General features: G+C 40.3%; 2 protein-coding genes across 6 annotated transcripts in view; one reads left to right on the plus strand and one right to left on the minus strand.

Annotated features, from left to right (window-relative positions):
* mcoln3b (mucolipin TRP cation channel 3b) overlaps positions 1–3,528 on the plus strand; it is a 7,907-nt gene extending 4,379 nt beyond the window's left edge. For all 3 annotated transcript variants that reach the window (XM_086270288.1, XM_086270289.1, XM_086270287.1), the window contains 6 exons: positions 1,457–1,606; positions 1,719–1,820; positions 2,162–2,284; positions 2,409–2,615; positions 2,819–2,949; positions 3,102–3,528. In XM_086270288.1, the coding sequence (XP_086126414.1) occupies positions 1,457–1,606; positions 1,719–1,820; positions 2,162–2,284; positions 2,409–2,615; positions 2,819–2,949; positions 3,102–3,147 (759 nt within the window). In that variant the 3' untranslated portion in view covers positions 3,148–3,528. The remainder of the gene's footprint in view (positions 1–1,456; positions 1,607–1,718; positions 1,821–2,161; positions 2,285–2,408; positions 2,616–2,818; positions 2,950–3,101) is intronic.
* Positions 3,392–19,056, minus strand: LOC147309615 (G protein-signaling modulator 2-like). 3 transcript variants are annotated; one of them, XM_086270284.1, is made up of 16 exons: positions 18,725–19,056; positions 18,595–18,636; positions 12,098–12,319; positions 11,587–11,722; positions 11,082–11,221; positions 10,111–10,234; positions 9,873–9,988; positions 9,246–9,401; positions 8,556–8,664; positions 8,218–8,383; positions 7,898–7,995; positions 7,360–7,545; positions 6,067–6,226; positions 5,354–5,539; positions 5,154–5,269; positions 3,392–4,505 (listed from the first exon to the last, which is right to left on the minus strand). In XM_086270284.1, the coding sequence occupies exons 1-16, from the start codon at positions 18,730–18,732 to the stop codon at positions 4,338–4,340; spliced, it is 2,133 nt and encodes a 710-aa protein (XP_086126410.1). In that variant the 5' UTR covers positions 18,733–19,056; the 3' UTR covers positions 3,392–4,337. The 3 variants fall into 3 exon arrangements, with proteins under 3 accessions (XP_086126410.1, XP_086126412.1, XP_086126409.1); XM_086270286.1 differs by having other exon boundaries at positions 18,595–19,056; XM_086270283.1 differs by lacking the exons at positions 18,595–18,636; positions 18,725–19,056 and adding an exon at positions 14,193–14,623.
* Between the last annotated feature and the right edge of the window lie 3,464 nt (positions 19,057–22,520).

Below are 22,520 nucleotides of genomic sequence, written 5' to 3' on the forward strand. Positions count from 1 at the left end.
GTTGGATGTGGCAGCTTAAGCAGTTGGGTGGGTTAAGCAGAGGACTTGTGTCTGGGTGAGTGGGATTTTAATCCTTGCTGAAGTCAAATCAGACTTATCTTAGCTCATACAAAGTATTTGCTTCTGCCTGAGCTCAGCTGGTAGGAGGGGCTTAGGACAGAGAGGGGACAACTGCAGGATTTTTTTTTTTCAGCCTAGTGCAGCTTTTACTAAAAAAACAATTATTCTGTAGTATAACGGCAGATAAGAGCTTGCCGTTGTCAGTTTTTACTTTGGGTTAGATGAGTAACACTTGTCTATACTTAAAAAGTATTTCTTTTTAGTTTTTTTTTATATAGCTTTATGACTATTGTGGCAGGAAAATGAGTATCTAGCTAGTAGCTAGCTGTATTCTGCAACCTCTCCACCCTCCAGTGAGCAGACACAGAAAGACAGAGACAAGGAGAGCAGTGGAAAGAAAGCTCCAGAACAGAGCAGAGCAGTCATCAGGGAAAATGGATATGACATTAAGTCAGATGCAAGATGAAAAGGGGGGAGGTAGGATATAAGAGGTGGGTGCAAAGCAGGTTGCACATGCACACGGGCTGTGTACAGGTTAAAGCAGAATTTACAGTCCCCGCAAATGTGTCTGTCTGCATGCACATTTCTGTTCAGACATGGAGCAGAGAGGGGTTTTCACCCATCGTGCATGCACTCCGCCAAAATCCCACCTGTGCTTTAAGCAGATGGTACATGCGTTTATCACGCAGTGGCCACTTTTCATTGTTCTAACACTTCAGGTCGCGGAAAATTTGCTCTTTTCCACGGCTGACTGACGGCCCAACAACAGCACAGGCAAAAGCAGCTCACAGACCAGTTGTACCACATACTCTGTACCTCCATTGATAACAGAGCTCTCTGCAGGTAGCCAGGACATCCCTAGACTGTGAACGCACTACCCCCGCTGTACCAGAAATTCCACTTAATCCAACTGACTGTAACAAGCAGTCTCTGTATTTCATAGCCAGTTGGATTTGTAGAAATGTGCTATATCAGTTGATGTGGGCTGGAACTGAGATCAGCTGAATTGCTGGGATTACAGCTGAGCTTGACTTGAAGAAAATGATAAAGATGAAGATGAAATTTTCTTATGGCCGAAGTTCAGCTCAACTTTGACTTGATAATGTCCTGCATAAACACTTTTCTCACCACTCTTCAGTACCAAAACTACGAACCAAAGGGAACATTGTGTCCACCTTTCTGTGTCACCTGTTCATTTCCTTCAAATTCTCCCTACATATGTTATCATAATATCTCATTCTCAGAACTAATAATATCCAGTTCTAATATCATCTGAACTTCATTATTCTGGTTATTAGTTTTTTACGTGCTTGCGTTTAGATCACAAACAAAAACCTGTAGTGATTAATTCTCTTTAGTGATTCAAATTACAACCCACGTTTCTTCTTTTAAACAGGAGTACAGCCGTTACTGCAGGAAACACTTCAGCAAAGAGCTGTCGTGGTCTGACAAGTTAGAGTTTGTGAACAGCTGGTATATCCTTATTATCGTCAGCGACACACTGACTATCATTGGTTCCCTTCTCAAGATAGCGATCCAAACAAAGGTAATAACATTTTAGTAAGTTCGTCATTTCAATTGTGCTAGCCGTTATTATTTTCTGTTTGATACTACAAGTATTTTTTTGAGTTCATCATTCATGTTTTTTTTCCTTCCAGGTGCTCACCAGCTATGATGTGTGCAGCATCTTCCTTGGCACAGGCACCATGTTTGTCTGGATGGGGGTGATCCGTTATATGGGATACTTCAAGAAGTATAATGTAAATCTGTCACACAGTAGTAGATTTTTTGTTTTAATAGATCTCTAGACATGATTAAACATGTATAAAATCCTTTTTTATTCATTAGAAAGGGTTAAATAATTAGAAACATTTGTTCATAGGTCTGAAAAGAAGATGCAGCTTTTCTTATTGTCTTTGTGCATAACGGCAGTGTGTGAAAGACTAAAGCTTAATAGGACCTCAGAATACTTTAAGGTCTCTGAATGGCCAGTTGTGGGAAAACTAGACCCAGTAAACCTGAAGATATTCTCGAAGAGAGAATGATTCACACACTTTTGCACATGTGTTTTTTAGATGCATTACCATGTGTTCATTTCCAGATCCTCATCCTGACACTCCGGGCAGCTTTCCCAAATGTTATTCGTTTCATCTGCTGCGCAGGAATCATTTACCTGAGTTACTGTTTTTGTGGCTGGATTGTCCTAGGCCCGTATCATGAGAAGGTAACAAGCATTGTACTTAACACAAAAAAGGCCTGCTTTACTTTACTGAGGCCAAATTAACTTTTTTAAAATCAATGCAGTGGGGAAAAAAAATTAACGTGGTGCTCTGTAAATGTCTTTGCAGTTCCGGACGTTGAACACGGTGTCAGAGTGTCTGTTCTCGCTGATCAATGGAGACGACATGTTTCCCACTTTTAAGAACATGCAGCAGAAGAACAGCCTGGTGTGGATGTTCAGCAGGGTCTACCTCTACACCTTCGTGTCACTCTTTATCTACATGATCCTCAGCCTTTTCATCACACTCATCACTGACACCTATGACACCATCAAGGTATTGCTACCTTTCTACTAACTCTGTCATTGGTTTTTGTGTTTTTTAAATGCACATTCTGCTTTGAATGCTGCAGAAGAAAGTTTTAAGCGCAGGTCTAACAAAAGGTTTCTGAGAAAGTCTTAATAGTTGAAATGGTGTCTGAAACGCTTAACAAGCATGCACTCTGTATCTACTGTCACTCTCCGACTTGCATCATTTAGCAACAGCAGCAGAGTGGAACCTCAACATCAGAGCTGCAGAGATTCTTGTCAGAATGTAAAGACCTGCCAAACTCTGGGGCATACAGACTTGACAAGAACAATAGCTGTTTCCTAAACTGCTTCAACAACAGGTAAATCCAGACTTCTGCTCTACAGCACTTCTTTGCTCTTTAGTTGATATTGCACCGCTTACTAGAGATGTCTGTTGGTAATTAAACTTGAGGTGCAAGTGAAAATTGGTCATATTTTTGTAACAGAGACTCTCCCCCCACCTTCCTTTCAGATGCAGGAAGTATCGAACTCAAGAGAGGCTGACTTCAGAGGCGTGACATGATTTCATTGTGGAAACGCATTAAAAATTATAATTAATGTGCACTTTATCCTGTTATAATCAGCTACAGGGATTTTTTTTAACCTGACTGAACCCATCTGGTTAGAAGTGAAGCACTGTGATGCACTTCTCCTAGTTTCATATGAACACTGTATGAAAATGTTGTTTTTAAATCAAGCACGTCATACTGGAAGTTGCAAATTCTAGGTAATAAATCAAGGTTCAATGAATAAGTTGAAATGTGTATTAAATGATTTTATTTCCCCATCATCAGGAGAAGGTATTAGTATAAAAGCTAATATTGTAGCATTTTACCCTTCACATTAGTTAATCCTCTGTAAAATCTTGTTACAATTCAAAAAAATAAAAAATAAAAAATCCCATTTCATTTCACGGTAATAAGACAACCCATACATCTGTCAGCACAGTAAAATAATTAAGTCTTTTGTGTCTTTAAAAGCAATATCCGCAAGCAGATATTGTATATGGCTCCACGGTGCTGTAGCAGTGGATTATTTCCCAAGAGAAGAGTTGAGCTCCTTTGACAAATTACTGCTGGAGAGGTCAGAGATCAATTCAAACAAAGATGTTCCATTCTTGCATTTAATGAAGTTGTAAACAGACCACACACACTCCACGCTGCTTTAATGCATCTTCCTTTCATCGAATATGCCATCCAACTTGAAGCCTTGAAACCGAAGCCAAAATCCATTATTTTCTTTTTGGCTTATGATTTTGGAATACATAATCCAGCCACCAGTGACCACTACAACCATCTGTTTGCAGGAGTGACTTTATGCAAACTTCCAGAGTAAACAGACATCACTGGTAGAGAGGTCTCTTATATAAGCAGCCAACCAGTGACATCACCAATATTTAAAAAAAGAAAAAAAAGTTGTGACCTTTCAATAAAATAAATTCCCAAGTCTTGTAATCATAAATTTCACATGATTTTTAAGTCACGATGCCAGTTTTGAGAGCTTGACTTCCTCGCAGGATTGCTTTGTATTCTTCCTGATCGCACAGGAAATCAGTCAGGGCAGTCCAAAAAGGCAGGAATTCCTACAGGTTACAAACTCTCCTTAAATGTAAAAAAAAAAAACCCAAAAAAAACAAACAAACCCAAAAGCAAAACGCCAGAGCTTGTTACTTCATTTAATATGAAAAAAAACCCCCCGCTGGTCAGCGTCAGCCTAGTTTGGACTGGTTTACTCCAGAGGGAGGTGGAACCCGTTGCTCCTCCATCCTGTTGGATTGGGAACGCAGGATGAGACTGAAAAAATCCTCATCAGGAACAGTCGATGCTTTAGTTGTAGGTGGTGGAGCAGCACACCTCTGGTCATTCAGTCTGGAACCCTAAAACACAATCGAGAGTTAAATTATACCAACTGAAGTGTTTAGTGATGCTTTGCACGTATCAGAATTGATTAACCCCTGATTATACTTTATTAGGCATAAAGCAGAAACTGGTAAGTGAGGAAACTCATTTCCAGGGTAGTGGTGCAGCATGGAAACTGATAAATATTAGAAATGAGTGGCCTAATATTTTCTATTCTGAGGTCCAGTAGATTGTTTTGGCTGGGAGGCCTGCCACGCCATAGCCCATGAAAATTCTCACTTGACTGCATTACACTGCCTATCACACCTAGACATTAACTCACTTTTCAAATACCCAACTTGGTTGAAAAGTACATACATGAGTCCCTTTTTGTCTTGGATATTTCGTGGAATGAACTGGGTAATATGGTGCCAATTAAGAAGGACTGCCCTGCACTTTCAATGAAATGGCAATGCCTTGTTTAACCTGGAGCACAGTCAGCATGAGAAGACGGTGTACAGCAGTCTCTTGTTTAGTATAAATAATCCTGAATTATCCAACCATGTTCAAATTATCAAAGCTACTTCCTGGGACCTAAATTCATGGACCCAGAATCTAAGTGTTATCACATGGAAAACTTTAAGGGCATGTACAAGGCAGGACGTGATGCAATGAATTTTCTTTACCTGGCATTTGACTAACATGTCGAAGAAGACATCATCCCCCTCGGGCTGCTCAGAACTGGCCTCGAGACGACCGTACAGGGAGGGTGTGCGAGTAGTATTTGCAGTGGGGACTGGGACTAGGAAGAAAACCAGAAACCCTTTACGTGATATTATGGGGAGTAATGAAAGGATAAAAGTGGGCTTTTCCTTGCATTCTTTACCTTGTGACTGGACTTGATCTGTGTTGGAGGTGGAGGGTGTACAAGGCTGGTTGGAGGTGTTGACACGTAAGCCAGGAAAAGGGGTCATGCTGACCCGTTGGTCGTCCAGACGGCGGGCTTGGGAGCTGGCCAGCAGCTCCAGGAAATGACCAGGATCCTGGTATAGTCGTTCGCGCTCTGAAACAGCTACAAACAGACATAATTATTATGTGTGTGAGTAACCAATGGAAGTGAGTTAACTGTTAGTTGGGCAATTAGCTACTCAACCCAACATTTACTCTTGACTTTGTACACGTCAAAAGAGGGCAGTATCTTAAAGCAATCCTCCACCCAAATGAAGTGTGCCGCTTCAAATATTCCTCGGAGGTTTGAAAGCTGGCTGAAAAGAATTTGCCCTTCATAGAGACTGTCGGGTGTGATAAGCTGGGACTCATGGCCGTTACAGACGAGTGCAATGATAACAAAAAGGCTCATAAACGCCACTGTGCTCACTAAAGGATAAAACCACAAATATAGCTTTTTGGGTGGAGAATCACTTAAGGTCATCTCTGCCATGAGGAAAAGCAACATTCAACATGTAAAAGGATAATTCTGTGACATTCACACCACAATACGCCAACACTGGGAGTGCCTTCTCTGTAGTTCACTCGTATATTACCTGGCACCTTTTTAGATATGGCGTGAACATCAGTAAGGACACAAGACTGACTCACATTTCTTTTCAGCTACAGGTGGGACGGAGGAGGGAGAGGGATGGGCAGGGAGATGGCTGTTGCCATCCAGGGTACACCTTTGCTCGTCCATTCTGTTGCCCTGGAAACGAGAAAGGACGTCGAAAAAGCTGTCCTCGCCGATAGTGTCCCGTGTTTCTGGCTACAAAAACATTAAAAATCTATAAATAAATAATGAAGCAGGTTTAATAACAACAGAAAACGCTGCAGATAACAGAGGTACTCAAACAAACAAAACAGTAAAGCTAAAACAATTAGTTAATTTGACCTTTGACAGAAAATTAAATCACTTTAATAAAGATGCCATTTGTGTTCTGGGAAATTTTGATGAACACTTTCTCTATTTTCCAACATTTTAGAGGCTGACTAAAACTGACTAAAAGGCAAGTGTGACAAGAGATGAACCTTTACACTCTGGCAGAGAGTGGAGTAGATGTTTACTGATACTTATGCATCAATATACTATAAACAGCTATGAATACAATAAGATAAGTATCCTGAGTGGTTTTCGGCTCCCTTTGTTAACACAGCCTTTCTTCATCTGGTGCACACAGTTTGTTACACCAACTGCGATGCAGTTGAATATACAACAGATTCTCTGAGGTGGCACATCTAATTTCATCTGGTGAGGGTCCTGTACTACAAAGAGAGTTCAACATACATAGGATATCTTTGAATCAGGATAAGCAGTTACATATAACTGGTTATGAACTCAGCAACTTAGCCCAGGGTTTCCCAGAGTGCTGCTAGCAGCATCTGACCAATCACAACTTGGGAAAATTGTACTAGCAGCAGAGTGGATGATTTTTACAAAGAAAGCCCCTTTTTTGTGTAGCAATTTTTCTTGTCTTATGATATCAACATACTCCAAGACAGCTGCAGGCACAGAGGACAAAAGCTTAGATTCACTAGTTTACAGTTTATTACTACAAGTGTTACATTTTGCTACAAATTCACTTAAATCTGAAACGGCCTGTATTTTAACAGACTCGGTATTGTACAGACAAACCGTTTCCCTTTAAGTACTTGGAAGCAGTAGGAAGAAAAACAACAATGAACATAAGACAGAAACTATGACTCCATGCTGCTACACAGAAACTTCCTCCCACAGCATTAACACTTTTGTGGGAAGGCATCTGCGTGAGGTTGTGTCACAGGCTACATGCTCACTTTGAATGATTTTAGGCTGAATCATCACTGACCAGAAGCTCAGCGAGGATTCCAAGAATGTTTTGAGTGGGTTACGTCTTTCTGCCTGCTTTAACTTACACATACCTTCTGAGGCACTGGTGCTTCCAGCTCAGGCTCCGTGTCCTTGGTGCAGGTTTTGTGCTGGTCTTCCAGAGAGGATTTGTCATCCTTCTGCCTTTTGCTTTTTGTCCAGGGGAAGGGGAAAAGCTTACTGGAAGCCTTGATTGAGTTGTTTTTTGAAGACCCAGAGAATGCATCTTCCCCCCAGTCCTGTATATATAAAAACACACAGAACATACGACTTTCTTACTGACAGAATTACAAGATCAGTCTTTTTTTTTTTTTACCTAGCACAGGCTGGGTGAACAGAGCAGAAAGTACCATTCTCTGCAAACCATTTTTCATGTAAAATTAACTCTTTTTTTGTATTTAATGTGTTTTCATTGTCAGAACAGCTGTTTTTTTGTTACTCTGTTCCACTTTGTCTCCTAAAAATAGTGAATATAGTAAAACTAATAAAACTAAAAATTTGGCTAGCCTAATTTAAAGCTCAGGAGTTTGGACCATTTCATTTGTTATGGCCAGTTTTGAAATAAGACTGAGCACAGTTAGTTTTACGTACCGGGTGTGCCGGCAAATCTCCCCTTTGACTTTTGGGGGAAATTGGACTGTAATCCAAGTTCTCTTCTTTACTTCTGTTCAAGGATGCATACTTGGTCCCTGAAACAAAAATTTAAAAAAAAATTAGCCAGTGTGGCCACATTTCTGGAAAAACAATGATTCAGTGAAGCATCACAGCATAAAGCTACAGGACACAAGCAAATGGATTTCTGAATCTTAACAGCATGGGTTTGGTGTTAAAGAGGACTCGACTCTTGTTCATGCACATTTACACACATGCAGAAGTGTAAAAATGAACTGGTTAACAAAGTCCAGATTTACCTGGTATGCTGGGGTAACCCTGGTAGCATCCTGTCAGAGCAGAGCTATTTGCATTGGTGTTGCCGAAGAGGAAGGGATGAAAGTTTGGGTTGGACTTGAGGCCTACAGCCAACCGTAGGTCTGACAAGTTCATCCTGGCGGTGGCCTCGCTACTTTTATCTCCGGTCTGCACCAATGACAACATTACAGTTTACTGTGAGCATACGATATATTTCTATTTCTACATCTGGCTTTACAAATACATATGCAATTATTTCCTGTTGTTCCCTACTCAACCAGCAGATGGAGGTGTGGCCCGATAAAACTCCTAAAAGAGCAGGAAAACTGTAAACAGTCACCTCTTTGGCAATTTCTAGATGTTTCTCAGCAAACTGCATGGCTTGCTCATGATTCCCCAGGGCTGTGTGGGCATTTCCTAGACTCCAGTAAGCTCTTCCTTCACCGACGCTGCAGCAAGACAGAACAGTCTGAGTAACTTCATGTGAAATTATGCAATAACGGGTAGTCATACATCAAATTATCACACACTGCAATTACAACAGCTGAGACTAAAATTAGCTCATGTGTATTTCACAACAATAGTGGGTATTTAACATTTCCACGCACAATTTGCTAAAATCTATACATATTAATGACAGCTAGTTTAAAAAAAACCCAAAAAACATTCTACAAGATTTACTCAGCACCGCCTATTTTAAACCCTTTTACATCTTTTTACAAGGCTAAAAAGAAAATCAACCCCCCTCAAAAAAAAGAACAAAAAAAAAAACAACACAACATTTGCACATTATAAAATAACCATTGTTCCCAAATATCCTGCAGAGCCTTTATATAAAGCTCATCTATAAACACTTAACCAATTACAACATGAAATGACTGTAAATGCTGCTCCTTGGGACTTTTTTCCTTTTGGATGTTTGTTTTAACACCACAGCGGCCACCCACATGTTAAGTGCACAATCTGATTACACTTCTGAGGACAGTTTGGCAGCAAAGCTGACAACAACAAAAGGCTTTCAGTGGTATACCGGTCGCTAAGATCCTGAGCAATGACCAGATGTTTGAGGTGGTAATCGATAGCTCTCTCATAGTCCTGCAGTAGCGTGTAGGTGTTTCCCAGACTGTAACAGGCCTGAGCCTCCACAGCCTTGTCCTTCAAAACCCTGGCCAGCTGCAAAGTCCTCCTGAGGGTGAAAGAGAAGAGGAGGAAGGTCAAAGAATGTCTAGGGCGGGTGCAGGACAATGATTGTTATCTGCTCTTTTCTGTTCTCTTTGTTCTCATTTTCCAAGGACATCCATGTCAAGGAAGTGCTGGAATGACAGACTGACAAGTTACAACATTTGACAGTGTTCCTGTAAGTAAGTCATTAAAAAATACTATGCTGCTCATAAAAACTAGAGAGGAAGTGCAGCCAAAAAAACTCCTCCTAAGCTGCTGGGATGAACTCATCCTCCAGTGTAAATCACTTAGAGAACAAGAATCAGTTTAAACCTAACTCATTTATAGCTGTCTGTTCATGTGTAAAAGGTTTTAATGTAGCATTTATGGTACAAAGAGGAGAACAAAGAGAAGCCCTAAAAGTAAAAAGTGCGCTTTCAGCATTCTTTTTTTTCTGTCATGCCACAAATGAAGTGAGAAAGATGATGAGCCTCACTTGTAATGACCGGCCGCCACGTCAAACTGTTTGAGGAATATGTGTGCATTGCCAAGGTTGCAGTGGGCCCTCCTCTCAGCAGACCTATCCCCAAACTCCTTAGCAATGAGAAGGCGCTATCGAATAAAAAGGGTGCATGTTACTCTTATCTTATTAAAGAATGAGTTAAGCATCATAACAATACTGGCCAAGCTCCTAAACAAGCATCAAAGAGCGTTGTGAGTACTTCGGCACCTACCTTTTCATGTGCAGCTACTGCGTTTTCAAAGTCTCCTAGCAGATAGTAAGTGTTTCCAAGGTTCCCGTAGGTACGACCCTGGGCCGCTCGATCGCCTAGCTCCGTCACCAGGTGCAGGTTTGCTCTTTGTTCACAATAACAAGAAAATGCTCACTTATAATTGAAAACTGTGGCAGAAACACATGGCTGTTGTCTTAGGTTTCCTGGGTGATTCTGTGATGACTGACTGAGATTTGACAAAAAGACACTTTTCCTTTTGTTTTTCTAGTCGTCAACAAGAAACTGATCAGTCTGCGCCGGCCACTGGACAGCCAGACAAAGATTTGCTTCGACTTGGGTTTAATGCCAATCGGAGCTTGTCTGCTACTTTAAAAAAAAAAAAAAAAAAAAAAAAAACTCTTGATGGACCATCTTATGACCTACATCTTGATAGCACAACCACCCAACAACTTAAGTAACTTTAGCAACAGTTTATTTTTTGTGTGTGTGTGTGTTTTTTTTTTTTTTTTTTTTTAAATCATTTGAATGGATCAGTGGAAGATTACATACCATTTTTTCTACAAATCGTCTTTGTCTACATGTGCATGGTGGTCATTGCATAATGAAATAATAGCAAACAATCAAAAATGACAATTTTGATTAGAGCTGCATGGGACACAACAGTTTCAATGCCACTCCAAACTGTTCAGTTATATAAATATCGCCTGCCACTGATGCAAAGACATTGATGTTAGTCAGTGAAATGTGAGGCAATGGAAATGATTATTAAACAACTTTATTACAAAAAACCATACACCACCCTAGCACCTCAGAGCTGTCTTAAGCTCTATATCTAATCCATTCTGGCAAGCTCATTTTTTAAGCAACTTCCAACCGTGGCACAGTTCAGCGTCTTAGTCATATCTCATTGGGACCTTTGCAGTAAACAAAGCAAAATCAATGCTTAGAGGTAAACAGTGATGCCAACTCACTCGTAGTACTGCGCAGCTTTCCTCAGGGCTATCCTTGCCTCCTCTGAAAACTCTCCTGGCTCTGCTCCGCTCCAGCAGATGCTCTTGCCCTTGGCGTGGTAAACGTTTCCGAAATTATACAGCGCTCGAGCCTGCCCGACCTACAACACGCACAACAGATTTTCACAGACGGAAACCAGAGTGACCGGCGCTGTAATTACATACTTAAAATACACAGACACCAGACTTTGGTGCTTGCATGCAGCCTGCAGAACTATTCTAGATGCTGGTACACCGAGTCAATGCAGTCGTCACGTGTGCGCGAAGTGTTCTGTGGCTCCACAGCACGTTACGTGGTACAGTTGTAACAAATTTGGATCCATTTATGGTAATCACAGTATATGAGCAATTTAGTCACAGACTAAATGACAAAACAGTGAAAATAATTTAATCTTCTGTTGCTGAAATAAAAAACAGCTGGGGGATGCTCCGCCTGTGTTGAAATAATAAATAAAACATTACCCACCTTATCATATATGGCTCTCGTGATTTCCAAATGTCTTTGGCAGCAAACCACTGCTTCATCATACCGTCCTAAAAGCTTTAATGTGTTTCCAAGGTTACCACTGGCTTTGGCCTCTCCAACTTCATCTCCAATTGTTCTGGGATTGTAATGAAGATTTAAAAAAAATAAATAAAAAAAATAAGCATTAGGAAATAATTAGATTGGAATATCAGTGTATTCCTTATGTGTATTAGATAGAAAACACAAGAGGCGAGAAAGTAATTTGCAGCTGCAAGCAGTAATACACTGGAGTCTAGTTTAGCAGTTTAATCAAGGAGGGGGGATATAGTGATTTAAAAAAAAAAAAAAAGTTGTAGCACTTAATCCTGAATGTATTGTTAGACTATACGTGTGTGCGCATGTGTGTGTGTAGGCTGACCAAGGTCAAAACAGTTGTACAATCAACTCAAAAGACTTAAAAATGAAGAGATTAGGTTGATTTGTTTAACAACCATATTTTAAAAATGTTCACCTGGTGAGTGTGAGGTCATGCCGATGGTATTCCAGAGCTTTATTATACTCTTGAAGGTGAAAGTAGGCATTTCCCAGCTGGCTGTAGATGGCACTGAGGATCTGGAGGTCCTCTGTTCCAACCTGGATGGCAGACTCAAAGAAGGACACACCCGCTCGGTAGTCCCCGGTCTTACAGAGCCGCTCACCTTCCAGAGCCAGGTCCAGACATGATGACTCCATCCTGCAGGGAGGCGGGACCAGGCGAGAAATCACAGTGTGTTTAATCACAAGGCTGAAATACCTTACTAAATCAGAAGGATGACAAACCAGTTATAATTCTCCCCTTCCCCCTTACTCATGCTGAGCCACAAAACTACAACTCAATACTCTGTCACGTCCACAGTCCCGAACATAAGTGTGGACACACTCATCCATTCAAATGTACGGTACTGATTTTTTTTTCTTCCAAATTACTACCGGTAAAACGGATTACTCTTGACTAGGTTTTGATTAACCAATCAATTTCCTAGCATATTAGAAAAAAATATTCATCTACTCAAAAATGATGTAAAAGAGCAGAAAATTATCATTTAAGAGAATCTGCTGCCAGCGAGGGAAAAAAAAAAGATGCCAAAAATTCCATTTTGGTTGTTTGAATTATTCAACAGATCACATTTAGCAAAAACCTTTCTGAAGTGACTTAACAACAAATTGACAAATTGTTCAAGCAAAATCTGAAACAACCACTTTTTAAATTGCACGAATGTCCTTTACTACAAAGAAATAAGCTAAAGTGCCACCGCGGAGAGATCATCTGTGTTTTGAAACGGGGCCAAATAACCTGGAGGTTAGATCACTCAACTAACACATGAACTCATCTCACTGGCTCACTGTGGAGATCCCTTTTTAACAGTCGAATTACCACACAACACAAGAAAGAGAAACTCCAAATGAGAAGCAGGAAAAACAAAACAAAACAAAAAAAAACCTCCAGTCTGTGAAACCAGACCCAACAACTATAATTCCAAAATAGGACCAAGCATTTCCTGTCCAACTCCTAAACTGCCACATTTACCCTGAAATGACAACGTGTACTTTACATTTAACCATGACATTAGCTAAACTAATAAGGTCTAACATTTTTGCACTCTCAATCATCTTTTACTTTTTTCAGCTTCAAAACTGTCAATGAAACAAAACCGAGAGGGGAAAAAAAAATCTGTCATGAGCAAATGCACAATAAATTTGTAAAACAAATCCAGTCATGCACGGCTGCAACAGTTTCACAACTACAGCATTAACATGACTTGACTTGTTGATTGATACTAAATTTGGAGGAACAGCAATATTGCTCTGCATTAAAACAAAGCGGTTTACTTTCATGAACTGGGTTAAAATTTGTGTGTCTGCCACAGGAAAAGCACACACATGCAGGCATTTCTTTTTAATCAGAACAATCACAGGTTTATAATTACCCTTGCACGCTTGTGACCCCATCCCCCAAAGAGACCATACCAGTTATCCCCCGCCCCCTCAACCCCCTCAGCCCTCTGAGGAAATGAAACCACATTCTGCTGTGTTGTCTGCAATACTATTTGGTTTGTTAGGTTGCTCCATTCAGGAATTAACAAGTAATTTATGAATGGCAAAATGTGGTTTCATAGGATTCATTAAAATAAATAAATAAACAAACAAACTAATATATCTTCATCTGTGATGTGCTGCATTTACTTTCTAAACTTAGAGATTTCCTCTTCTGAATGTTCCATGGCTACTTGAGCACACTTTGGTTACAAGAATAGAAGTATTTAATCTCAGCTAGAGAGCAGAGATGTTCTTTCAAAAGGTTAAAAGTAATGTAAATAAACTAAACCTTTTCTTACTAAAGCACTAATGCATTAAAAAAAAAGGATGTCTTTATTGTTTACAATATGTTGAAGACTTTAAATTCCACAAAAACACTAACTATAAGCTGTTGAGACGTATGTGTACAATGTAGGACCTCAGAGTACCACAGTGTTTCCTGTATATTAACATGCTTTCTGACATGTAACTGGACATTTTGTTGCTCCCGGTTAAAGACAAGTGACAATCCAATACCCTGGCTCACATACCTGTCGCCTCTTCCCCTTCTGATGCACTCGAGACAAGTTGACACGACAGACATTTCAAGCTTCTCAATGACTCTCAGGAGCAAACCCAGCTCGTTCAGCACTGCACCCTTTATCTTCTCTACCTTCGCGTGCATACACATAACGCACACAGCTACGGTGTCTCAATTTCAAAGAAATAAAGAAAACCCCCACGGATAGGCCGCCTTCCCTGCGTGCGCCCCGCTAACTCGTAGCAGCAAAACAAAGGACTTAATCCTCTCAGCGTTCACGTCGACCTCGATGGCCAGGTGAAAGGCTGGGAGACCTTTTGTTTAGGTGAAGACGGATTAACAGCAGGCTGTTACAGAGCTGATATGATTTAAGTTAGAGCAGTCCGCGAGGCTGGCATGTTCAAATGATTGTTATATTTCTCACTTAGCCATTGGTAACCTGCACATCTAATCCACCTGATGGTATGTGTCACTTCCAATTAGGCCAGACCTGCGAGGTAATTATAGTCACTTTAAGTGGCTCTAGTGAACCCTAAGGCTATTTGCTTGACTCCGCATGAAATAATCATTCTGCAGCATGCAGTCTGGATGTACACACATTCTACTATTAACATATAAAAATGTTTTACCTGGACAATAGTGTTCATTTTAATAAGACACATCTTTTATTAGAATGACTCTCTGTGATTTCTTTTGGCAAATCCCACAGTGGACAACATAGAGATGTATTAGGTACAGAAAGCCAAAAATAAATTCACACCCCTTCACAATCCCTTAACCAAAGCTTCTCGTATCTCAGCTGTTGCGGATCCGAAGAAATCCACTTGTCTGAATTAAGAAGGCTGGACCAAAGTGCCCTCTGGGGTGGACATTTCCTCATCCTTGTCCACGATCACTAGAGCAAGCCATGTGACTTTAAAGCCACCACCTCAGCTGACCAAACGCCAGGTCAATTGTTATACAAAGAGGTGAACGTTGGTGCACGTAGAAATGTATTAGACAAGAAAATGCATTAGTAAAATTCTCCTAATTAGCTATGAGTTACTTATGTAGGAATAATAATATATAAATTATTATCCTGCTACTTCTCATCTATGGCTATGACTTCAAAGTAAAAGAAAATCTCCATTATCAGGTTGTCTTATTTACCTGCAAGCTAGCTGTTGCCGAACACACAGAATGGAATTCATTCAAAGGAAAATATGCCAGTAGCAAACCGGTTTGACTGGGCTTGTGCATGCAGCTCAATTATGTCTCTACCCTACGCCGTTTCCCAAAATATATGTCATATACTACATCAGTTACATGCAGAGCTAAACATGAGAGTCAGAGTCAACAACATGACAGCACAGCTTTGTAATCAGGTTCATTTTCTCACAACTATTTCGGTCCTGCCATGAAATATTTACACCGTGGCTCAGGAGGACCTCCTGTGGGCCATCCAGAATCTGTCATCAGCTAGCCAATCAGGTCTCATGTTACTGACACAGACACAAACTTAGCAGATAAACTAATGATAAATACAAATGTGAGTGATTCTTTCCTTAATTATTATTATTATTAGTAGTAGTAGTAGTAGTAGTAGTAGTAGTAGTAGTAGTAGTAGTAGTAGTAGTAGTAGTAGTATTATTGTTACTACTATTGTGGAAAAAAAGTAAAGCATTTAATTAGCTGTAACTTCAAATTGAGGTAATTGTGCCATTCAGTATGGAAGCTCTTACGCGTGTCAGCATTCAGATTTTCAGCTCTTATCACTCCACGCCAAATAATGTGGATTATTCCATTACTCTTCAGTCGTGTTCTTCTAATCTCTCTGATTTTATATTCAGAGAGAACGGCACAAAAGCATGGCACAGTTTAAGTAAACGCAAACACAAGCCTACCTGAGGCGCACATGGAGTAAATGCTCTCTGTCGTATGCACATTGCAGAGCAAAGCTGCCAAACATGACAGTCAGCCAAGCAGTCCTATAAGGAGCCAGAGACTGAACCACATTATGTATTCCTGTCAACTCCTCGGCTCAAGGTGAACCAAGCTTTTTTTGTTTTGAAGAAAAATCTGGGAACTAACTGACACGAAATATACATGCAACAGATTCATGGAGAACGCCCGCATGCTGCTATGCATGGGTTCAGCTGTCGCACCATCTCTGTCCCACCTCTTATCTGGAAACCAGAGCTGAGGTGCAAGAGAAAACACTCACTGTCATGCACACATGTAAAGAAAAAAACAAAAACCAACTCACAAGCAAAAACTAACACAATCAATCAAGGGTGTTTGACGAGACACAGATGGGGAGACAATTGAATCAGCAGAGCTTTATAATTTAATTATTTTCATAGCTGCACATGCTGCCAGGAGTTCTGTGGAAGCTGTCAGTTCACGTACTTGTTCAAAGCAATAGCGATCTCTCCTCAAGTTGCAATATGTGGTAAATAAACAGAATACACAGACACTGTCTCGAAGGGGAAGAGCTTGCATTGGGTACCACTGCTCTGTGGCATGCTCTTTGATTTTCATGCTTAAAAAATGACTGGGGATTTGTCATGAACAGTGCACACAATGCAATGGGCACGCTACTGCATTCAAAATGATGTTCACCTACTCAGTGTCAATCGTATGCCAAGAAAAATCCCTTCACATTCAAAACAATGAGAAAGTGCTCATGTTCCTCATGCCCAGTTCCCAAGACCGTGTCCAAACAGAAACTCGAAATCCAACTACTAGTTTCACACCTCCTGTCTTTCTGATCATGCTGCCGTTGATGCTCTTTTTCTTGATTTTTGACCTATTTTGCACATACTGAGCTGTACTAGGCTTGTTTGCCTCCCTGTTGGCCTGAATGGATCCATTTATCCTATGACCTCATTCACTGACTGAACTGTTTTCAGAGAAGGCACTCCAGCTGACTGCACCATTTTCCTTTTTCCCCCTCTTTTTTTGGGTGAAAGCATCATCATGCGCTCTAAAGTTTTGACAGTGTTGCAGTGCACACGGATCCCAAAGGGAAAGTCGTTTCCGATGCAGGGACCATGACGTCTGCCAACAATCGAGAGCAAACTTAAAAGTCGGTTCTGCGTCGCACTTTTAGCAATACCTGTCAAACTGAGATTTTACTTTTTAAAGCTTAAAAGAAGAGGGGGTGAAAAAAAAAGCCATCAGATTTTCTTGAGAGTAGAATGAAGAAAAAAAAAATCAGCTGACTGGAAAACATTCAAGATCAAGCACTATACATGTGCAATGTTCCATTACAGTAAATGACAATCAGGAGGAAGTGCGGCACAGTAAAACCAAAACTGATCACAATGAGCAGCCAAATAAGTCCAGTTTTCTTTCACTTTCCACCCAGTTTGGCCTAAATCTAGATCTCATTTGTCAAACGCTGCTTTAAATATGAATTTTTATAATTCTGAAGAATTATAAGAGCAATGTGCAGTCCTGCAGCAGCTCCATAGCCTTTAACCACAGCTCTCTGCTGAAGATCCAGTGATAAATATTTTTTAAAACATCCTTAAAAAAAGAAGAAAAAAAACCCAGCCCACTGCTTTTAATTTCCCATAATACAAAAAAAGCTGACACAACAAATCCTCCTAATTTTGCTGCATTTTGCAAAGAAAGTGTGGACAACTACAAACGAAAGCACCACCCCACCGCTGCTCTTTGGAAGCCTCTTACTCACCCATGCATTAAAAAAGAAAAAGAAAACGAAAAAAAAAAAAAAAGAGAGCTCAAAGTGACATCCAAAAATAATTTCCATAGAAATACGCCCAGCCAATCTCTCTCCAATTAAGTGATGCTCTCTGAAGTGCTAACAGCTTCTTTCTTTCTTTTTCCCCTGAAGAAAGCTCACCAGAAACCATCATTAGAGACTTAAACCCAGCCCTACATGGGAAAATGGGTCGCAGCCTATTTAAATAGCAAACTGAGCTTCAACATCATAACTGCTGCCTGCCCTTTAATTACTGTTTATGTTAAACTAGTTGAGTGGGTTTCACCATGTAGCCAAAGCTGTAGCAATACACTACTTAAAAAACAAAACTTATTTTTGTTGTTGTTGGGGGGGGGGGGGGTTTGTGCTACGATTTAACACCTAAAGCTACCATTTGTTTGGTCCGTGTACTGGCTCACGCTACATTTCTTCCCTAAACTCATGACACAGCCTTGGTCATGTTTAGGAAATTCTGTATTAGAAAGCTGGAAATGAGTCAGTTAAACCTGAGCAAGCCCTCACATGCCCCCTGTCTGACTGAACGGCAGACGGTGTCACTTGTTATAGAAGCTATTGTGACAGTCCAAACGTATGAAGGTCTCACAGAGACTAAAGCTACCTTAAATGTGTAAACGACTGTTTCTAGAAATTAACCACCACGACCAAACGACACCAAAACTTCCCAGATGTTTCTTTCACCTACCTCAAAGTGAAGTCCGCGAATACACCACAAACATGGCTCCAGCTCGGTAAAGAAAATAGTCAAGTCAAAAATCTTCCAAAGTGTTTGTTTTGTTTTCCACCGGGTTGTTTACAGTAGAGTTACTACTCACTCGTCCATCTGGGAGGAAGATGACTCTGGTGTCTCGGGAAGCACAAGTCGAAGCCACTCCTCGAGCTCAAAATCTGACTCCAATTAGGATTCCACGGTTGCTGCCTTCAAGTGTCATGGGAAATATTTGGCAATGGTGCTGTAACCTGACCAATCACGTCGTTAAAAAGTTCTTGAGGTGACGTTTGCAGAAGGGCGGTTGTAAACCTCCACTGTCAACTATCCGTCGTTGGAAGTCAGGGATTGTTAATAAACCAGTTGAGGCTATTCGCGTACTAGCGAATAGCCTCAATTAATACAGCGTGCCTAGCTTTGAAGGTCTCTCCCGCCCCCTGCCGCACGGCGCTATTCTTTGCGACTCATTTTCAAAACAAGCAAATTACGGCAGATGTCTTGTGTAGTCCGGTAAAAATATTTAAAAGTAGGGTGGCAAAGTGTAGCAGTTTGTTTAAATCACTTTGACTAAGTGGGAATTACGACAAACGCGCAACGCAACGTTTAGGATTTCAAAATAAAGGTATGTCCCTTACTGATGGTTGTAGTCGTAGTCTTCACCCAGGCATTTAGCTGTCCTTAGTGCTGTGCAATACTGCAAATTTAGTGCCGTAAAAAATTACCTACTGACCAAGTAAATAGAGGGCCAATTTTGTCAATACTGATATTTTTAACCTGTAAAGGCAGCTTTTAGCGGCGAGAGCAATGTGTCATGATTTTTGAGATGAATCATCATTAGTTTGCAAATTCTGAAGCCATTTTAAAAACCACTAAATCACTGTGATTTTATTTAGTTTTTTTTTCTTTCTACTTTACACAATCAAAACACACCTCTCAGCTTTTACTATATTTTTGAAACTGTTGGAGACCTGGAATGTAAATGTGCTTGCCTCTTTGGGTCAACTTCCGTTGTTTAAATGTGCCATAGGGCAAATAAAATAGAGGTGACAGACAGTCAACACAAAAAAGATTCAGACATTTTTCTAATGCACATGTGCATGAGGTATATATTTTTTCATTTATAAACAATAATTTATTTAACACAATTCAGTGTTTCAGGACTGAAACAAAATATCGTTCCTACTATCAATCTGACACCAGTACTAGCATTGGACTGACCCGGCCACTTCTAGTTGTCATTCACTGTCTCTCCCAAGTGTCATTTCTTCTCTAAACTGCCCAAATAAATGCCTCAAAACAGTTTAGCTACTTTTGCTCACTAATTCTGCCAATTAATACTTTTAATTGATGATTTAAAACAGCTATTTGCTGGTTAGATTGTCCCAGCAGCTGGCCAAGAGCTCAGTTTTGGTTTCTTTTTGTTTTATCCAGAAATAGTTGTCAGACTGAAGTAATGAAATGACTACATCACACAGGACTACTCACATATACCCTGCCTTTACTGACGAATTTTTTTTCACAACTGTTGCAATTTTTTTCAACAAAAAAAAAGAGGAAGAGCTGTCTGAGACTTGTGAATCACACAGTCACCGCATGGGATGTCCTGTTGTACCCAGAAAGCTTTCGTGTAATTTGAACAAGGCAGGGAGAATCACAGGGTCATTAACACCCTAAGCTTCCTTCTTTTGTAGCTTTGAGGGATTTGTCGTGGCACAGAAAGCTAAGAACCATATGGAAAATAAAGAAAATGTAACTTGTGCTTCCAGTTTGCTGCAATTCAGAAGAATGCATTATCAAGAATGGCAGTGATGTTTTGATGCATTTAGGGAGTCACAGACACTTAAACCTCTGTACGACGTTTACAACTTGACGTCGTCAGTCACTGAAATTGTTTACATGGCTGTCATATGAGTCCTGCTGGTATTTTGCTAATGTCAGGGGGGATGGTGTTCCGAATGGTTATTTTAGCTTTTTTCATTTTTCATTCATCTTCGTCTCTGTCAAGCATGAAGCTCAAATAATGTTCTGCTGTCTCTTAAATGAAGACATACTGCAGAGACCTGACCTGGTTTGCTCTGTCTTAGTCATATTTCATTTCTTGGCTTATATGTTTCTGAATTTGTCTTTGGTCTGGACTCGACATTGCTCTGTGTGTGTGTGTGTGTGTGTGTGTGTGTGTGTGTGTGTGTGTGTGTGTGGTTTTCCTAATAGCTAGTTTCTGACACACTGGCCTTAAAAAACACTGAGATGCTGCTGATTGAGGATTCTCCAGAGTGACACTCCAGCCAGGTACGAGATGACTTTTCACATTTGTGCTGCGTCTCTCCTCTGTGCTGTCCTGTCCTGCTCTTTTTAATAGCTCATGTAGCTGTGTTGATAAAGGCCCACTTTAGCTAGCTGCAAGCTTTTAAAGCTTTCCTGATATGTTTGCACTTTCCTTTTCACTTCAGTGCTTTTTGGCACAGTATAAGCCCTGTGGTGAGGAGTCCTACAATAACAAACCCCGACTTTTCCCCCTGCTTCGCCAGATGTGTTTGTAAAGCTGTTTTAAACCATCTGGATCTTGAGGGATATGGTGTGGAGAATACAAACCTTGCTGTGTTCTACAACACTGTCATCTTGAAAGTTAAAAAATAAAATAAAACGTTCTAAAATATTCCTTTTTGACTCATAAAAGTCCTGTGTGTTGAAATTCTCCAGATAAAGACAGGATGAGGGAATCCTTTGAAAAGAAAATATTACAGTTATTTTCTACTCCATAATTTTATTCTTGGGCTGTACTAGAGGAGATTTCCATGGTTTTTAAATCAAAATAATCATTATTTACCTTCTGTTAGCCCTTTGACCTTCAGCTCATCTTCTGTTCATCTTTCAGCTTCGTTCTTCTTATATTACTTTATTCTGATTGGCTGTCTATCACAAACAGAAGATTTAAAACAGAAAAAGGAAACAATTAGGTTGGGCTTCTGCACTTATAACCTAAGCTGTGTACCTGAAATGACTGTGTTAAGGATATCCCCTCTCAAAAAAGTGCACTAAATGGACTGAACCCTGAGCTTTCGGCTAACAGGGCTCACCTGTAACTTAATATTGAATCTTCATATTTCATTTCAGCATTCACTGCTATCTACATACGCTATATGGACAAAAGTATGTTCAAATTCAGGTGTTTTCAGCATCATTTTCTACAGGTGTGCAAAATCAAGCAGCCAGCTATGCACCCTGCCTTTATATATGCTTGTGAAAGAATGGGTCATTGTAAAGCAGGGATGTCTAACTCATGTTACATCATGGGCCCTAACAGCCCACTTTGATATTAAGTGGGCTGGACTCCATTCTGTCAGTGTAAACCAAACATGTAATCCCGGAGATATCTCAAAAAAGAAGTGCAGTTTCAATAGTACGTCTATGTCAGTGTTCTACAACAAATAAATGTTGTTGTAACGAATGAGGAAATCTCTACAGTAGATAATAAAAAAATGAACTTTTCTCTGATTTAAGTGTTTATCTATTACTTAATTACTTTGGAATAGTAAAAATGGCAACGATGGAAATAGGAAATGCTGTAAAACTAATGATAAAACAGTTAAAAGTCCAAGTTTATGCCCTCCTTCACATTTTCCGAAGGCGTCCAATGGGCAGATTGGAGTCTTTGCCCTCGGGCCTTTAGCTCTGACACCGCTGTTCTAAAGAGGTACATAGTACTGTGATAAAATGTCATCATTGTGCGATCTCTTCCTTCATAGATATTGCACAACAAACTGTATGTGGTACCACTGCATACTCAAGGCAACTCAGCCACATAGTGGCAGACCACCTAAAGTTACGCAGTGGAGTTCCCAAGTGCTGAGGACTATAGTGCATAAAACTCATCTGTGCTCTGCTGATTCAGTAACTGCTCA

Source organism: Aulonocara sp. 'chitande type north' Nkhata Bay, linkage group LG17 (genome assembly GCF_057382095.1).
Source record: "Aulonocara sp. 'chitande type north' Nkhata Bay isolate Kocher_YH1m ecotype deep benthic linkage group LG17, A_spYH_male_GT1.1, whole genome shotgun sequence".
Lineage (NCBI taxonomy): Eukaryota > Metazoa > Chordata > Actinopteri > Cichliformes > Cichlidae > Aulonocara > Aulonocara sp. 'chitande type north' Nkhata Bay.

What these genes read in the sequence shown, in the direction of transcription:
- LOC147309615 (XM_086270283.1), bottom strand. Translation starts at nt 14,332, where the DNA reads ATGTGTATGCACGCGAAGGTAGAGAAGATAAAGGGTGCAGTGCTGAAC. An exon ending in ATCTAGAAATTGCCAAAGAG is followed by an intron (nt 8,384 to 8,555) that starts GTGACTGTTTAC and finishes TCATTGGTGCAG; the next exon opens with ACCGGAGATAAAAGTAGCGA. An exon ending in ACCTGTAGCTGAAAAGAAAT is followed by an intron (nt 5,540 to 6,066) that starts GTGAGTCAGTCT and finishes GTCTGTTTGTAG; the next exon opens with CTGTTTCAGAGCGCGAACGA.